Source organism: Aplysia californica, unplaced genomic scaffold (genome assembly GCF_000002075.1).
Source record: "Aplysia californica isolate F4 #8 unplaced genomic scaffold, AplCal3.0 scaffold00741, whole genome shotgun sequence".
Lineage (NCBI taxonomy): Eukaryota > Metazoa > Mollusca > Gastropoda > Aplysiida > Aplysiidae > Aplysia > Aplysia californica.
In genome coordinates this window covers 137910-139644 of record NW_004798011.1, presented here as the reverse complement: position 1 = coordinate 139644, position 1735 = coordinate 137910, and the positions used below count along the sequence as shown (strand labels likewise).

The 1735-nt window shown below is 45.0% G+C and overlaps 1 protein-coding gene across 1 annotated transcript in view; it reads right to left on the bottom strand.

Annotated features, from left to right (window-relative positions):
• Positions 1 to 1735, bottom strand: part of LOC101850206 (mucin-17) — a gene marked incomplete in the record, with an annotated part of 71313 nt that overhangs the window by 5248 nt on the left and 64330 nt on the right. The window contains 1 exon segment of the mRNA XM_035972563.1: positions 447 to 527. Within this exon segment, the coding sequence (XP_035828456.1) occupies positions 447 to 527 (81 nt within the window).

The following is a 1735-nucleotide window of genomic DNA, read 5'->3' as shown; positions in this document are numbered from 1 at the left end:
GGTGTGGTGTGGTATGGTATGGTGTGGCCTGGTGTGGTGTGGTGTGGTGTGGTATGGTATGGTGTGGTGTGGTGTGGCGTGGTGTGATGCAGTGCAATGTGGAGCAGTGTGCTGTGGTGTGGCAAGGTATGGCAAGTTATGGTAGGGTATAGTATAAGATACTATAACATGGCAAGGCATGTATAAGGTTGCATGGCATAGCATAGTGTGATAGATAGGATAAAAACATCTACACTAAATAAATACACGCAAAACAACGCCCCACAACCCATCCCAATCCCTACACCCCCCCCCCCAAAAAAAAAACCCAACCAAAAACGAAACAACAACAACCAAACAAAACACAAAAAACACACACACAAAAACACACACAACAACAAAAAAACCAAACCCAACAACAACCAAAGGAGACAGGCAATGTTGAGCGAGAGAGGACAAGCACTGACCGGTGTGAGCGGCTGCTGCTGGCCTCGGACCGCGGAGAACTTTTCTCGTCACTGCTCTGTCGGGACGGCTCCACTTTGTTCCTGAGGAACAGACACACACACATGGAGATTTTTTTTTTAAAATTGGAAGTGTTTTACGGCGCTCACAACTGCATAAGGTCATATGAGCGTGCGGGACACATTAAACAATTTTAGTTGGTAGAAAATTTAGAATTTTATCCGGGTGGCGGCCGAAGCCTACTCTTCTTACCGATTTTAGACTATAAAGCGATATTTAACGTGCGCAACTTGCCCACGATACCTCCGAGATTTTTCGCCCTTGTCCGAGAACGCTAGGTGTAGACAGCAGGAAGAAGGAGTCAAGGAGAAGCAGTAGAAAGGCTGCGAAAGAGTCAGGAACCCAGAGGATGGGGCACAGGAGGTGAGGGGGTTGAGGCAGAAAGTGGAGACGAAAGCAGGCGACATAACATTGCTGGACAGCAGGAAAGGAGGCGAAAGGAGGCAATTTTACAGAATAATTTTTGTCCGTTACTACCCGGATTCGAACCCAAAGCCTTTGAATGAGAGTCGAACACCTAAACCTCTAGACCACGAGAGCCCCCCTCACACGGAGATTGTAGACCGTTAGAAAGACAAAAAGGACAATGGAAAAGCAGCAGAGAAAGACAAAAAATAGAAAAGAAAAGAGAGGTTTTAGTTTTAGTAGACGTTTTAAGGCGCTCACAACTGCATAAGGTCATATGAGCGCCAGAAGATTAGATAGAGGTGTTACAAGAGAGTAACAAACATAAAACAGAAGGAGGGGAGATAAGAACGATAGATGTTTGATAGGAAAGAAGAAGCAAACCACACCAGAGCACGAAAAGAGAGGGAAAATTATTTTCTTTACTCTGAAGAAATTGTCGTTGTTGCTGCTGTTGTCCAGAATATATTCAGTTTGTCACTTACCTAGAATGTCTCCACAAGACAAACGTTCTAAAAAAAAAAAAGGCGAAAATAATGCTAAGTGACCATAGCCACCCCCTGACATCGGAATTTCAATTATCGATCCGCAGTAAACGATACATTTCCAAGGAAGTAAGAACAGACAGAATTCATTCCTACCAACTGCAGTGAGGTTACCGAACGCACAGTGCTACAAATGAGACACAGAGAGAGAGAGAGAGAGAGAGAGAGAGAGAGAGAGAGACAGACAGAGAGAGAGAGTGCTACGGAGCGAGGTCGTTTCAGCACGTACAATAGGTATTACTAACGTCCTATCTCGTTGTGTGTATGCGTGAGTGCACCTA